The sequence below is a fragment of the Poecilia latipinna genome, unplaced genomic scaffold (genome assembly GCF_001443285.1).
Source record: "Poecilia latipinna isolate Pla-1442-1.1 unplaced genomic scaffold, P_latipinna-1.0 Scaffold4056, whole genome shotgun sequence".
In the NCBI taxonomy this organism is placed as follows: Eukaryota; Metazoa; Chordata; class Actinopteri; order Cyprinodontiformes; family Poeciliidae; genus Poecilia; species Poecilia latipinna.
Genome location: NW_015116672.1, coordinates 1 through 1,853, shown reverse-complemented (window position 1 = coordinate 1,853; position 1,853 = coordinate 1). Strand labels below are relative to the sequence as shown.

The 1,853-nt window shown below is 36.9% G+C and overlaps 1 protein-coding gene across 3 annotated transcripts in view; it reads right to left on the bottom strand.

The window, feature by feature from the left end:
• Nucleotides 1-1,517, bottom strand: part of hccsb (holocytochrome c synthase b) — a 27,718-nt gene extending 26,201 nt beyond the window's left edge. Inside the window, exon 1 of one of the 3 annotated variants that reach the window (XM_015025305.1) lies at nt 1,311-1,517. In XM_015025305.1, the coding sequence (XP_014880791.1) occupies nt 1,311-1,502 (192 nt within the window). In that variant the 5' untranslated portion in view covers nt 1,503-1,517. The remainder of the gene's footprint in view (nt 1-1,310) is intronic. The other 2 variants (XM_015025307.1, XM_015025308.1) reach the window with 2 other exon arrangements.
• Nucleotides 1,518-1,853: the final 336 nt, after the last annotated feature.

The window sequence follows — 1,853 nt, the reverse complement described above, 5'->3', positions numbered from 1 at the left end:
CACTGATTGGACAATAAGTGTGAATACGTATGCGCTGCGTCCTACTTACCTCGGCGCCATCTTGAAAGTGGCAGTGGAGAGAAGACTGTGTTGCCAGTATAATACAAATATATTTATTGGAGCCTATTAAGAATTAGATTAATTTACTTTTTGCTAAATTATTAATGTTACAGATCTAAGGTTATGTGAATGGTAGATCTATTCTTGTTTATTCATTCGTGTTGCTTAGACCCTCCTCCTCAGTCAGCCTCCTGCAGTGATTAACAAGCAGAAGCAGCTGCTGTGGTTGATCTGATTGTTTAGTGAAGGAGTGAGGAGTGAAATAGTTTTTCTACCACAAATTAACATTTAAATTTTTTGTATGAAGTCAACTAGGAGAATATTTCTGTTATTTTTATAAGTAAAGAAAATACTCTCTTTGAAACCTGAAAACCCGTTCAAGCAATAACTTCTGGTTCAAAAGCACTGTCGTCCAATCAGCGACTTCTCAGGTCTCCAACTGGGACATACCCTTTCTGTTTTGTTAATGTTGTTGTGTTATTGTAATTGTGCTATATTAATATTGTGTTTTTAAATTTGTTGAAGTAGTTTGCACCTCAGGGCCACCGTACCTGTGCAAGCGTTGTCATAATATTATAACTGTCACAAATAAAAAGTAAAATTAAGTATATTACTTAATAGTATACAAATAATTTCAGAATTGTAGCCCACCATTTATATGCAGAAGTCCCAAACGCCGCTACGCACTGCAGAATCTTTTAAAATTAAGACGCAGAAAAATGTTTGTAGCAGGTTGTTGAACATTGTAGACGGTCCTTAAGGACTGGTCTGCACATGGAGGCCATTCTTATTTGAAGGACGACAATGTGGCTTAATTAAAGTAATCACGCGGTTATAGAGATGTCCATTCTATATTTAAACACCGGTTCGTTTGAGACATATTGAGAGAGGAAGGGCGAACTGACCGACTTTACTACATCTGGGTAAAATTAGCATAGCACTACTTTCGAGCTCTAAATCTGTGATTATTCTTTTTTACGCCTTTAATCAGAACGAACAGCAAAAACGTCATGTCCCGAGACTCTTGTTTTCGCCGTCTAACGAGTTACAAAAGCATGACTACAAGCACGGCCATTTAACGCGAGCTAAGCTACTAGCAGCTATGTTAACGTTAGGCAGAGTGAAGAAAAACTTACAAATATAATAAACAGATCGCAGTGGTAAAGTTTTCAGTAAAATCCCTTCCTGTGGTTTGTCTCTGACCAGATAATGTTGAGAGAGATTAATAAACTGTTAAAGCAAAGACTAACCTGTGCAAACGATGACTGCTTTCCTCCAATGTCACCGTGGGACAGTGGTCGACTTGTGCAACTACGAACGTAAGTTCTTTGCATCATCACGCCAAAGCTGACGAAGTGTGGCAGGATATGGCAGGCCGATTTAACATAAATTCGGTTTTGTCTAACTGTCCATATTACATTCCAGAGATATCTAAAATTCATTTTGACTTGACAAAACTACATTTTGACTACCCGCAATGGTAATTTAAGATGTCTGCTTTTACATTCTGACTAGTAAGAATAATAATTCAAGATATATCCAACTGCATTTAGACAAGCCTAAATTCCTTTCTATCTCTAATGACGTCTCCTGATTTGTCATTTGACGTAATACATAGAGGCAATCATAACCCTAACCCTCTTGAACGTAATTATGACTAGTCAAAATTTAATTTTCAGATATTTTAATTGATTGCAAATTGTACCAAACAAAAGTATAAACATTGTTTTTGCACTCATTTTAATGAACTCGATTTAAAACACCCACCCACCCACCCATCCATTTTCTGTACA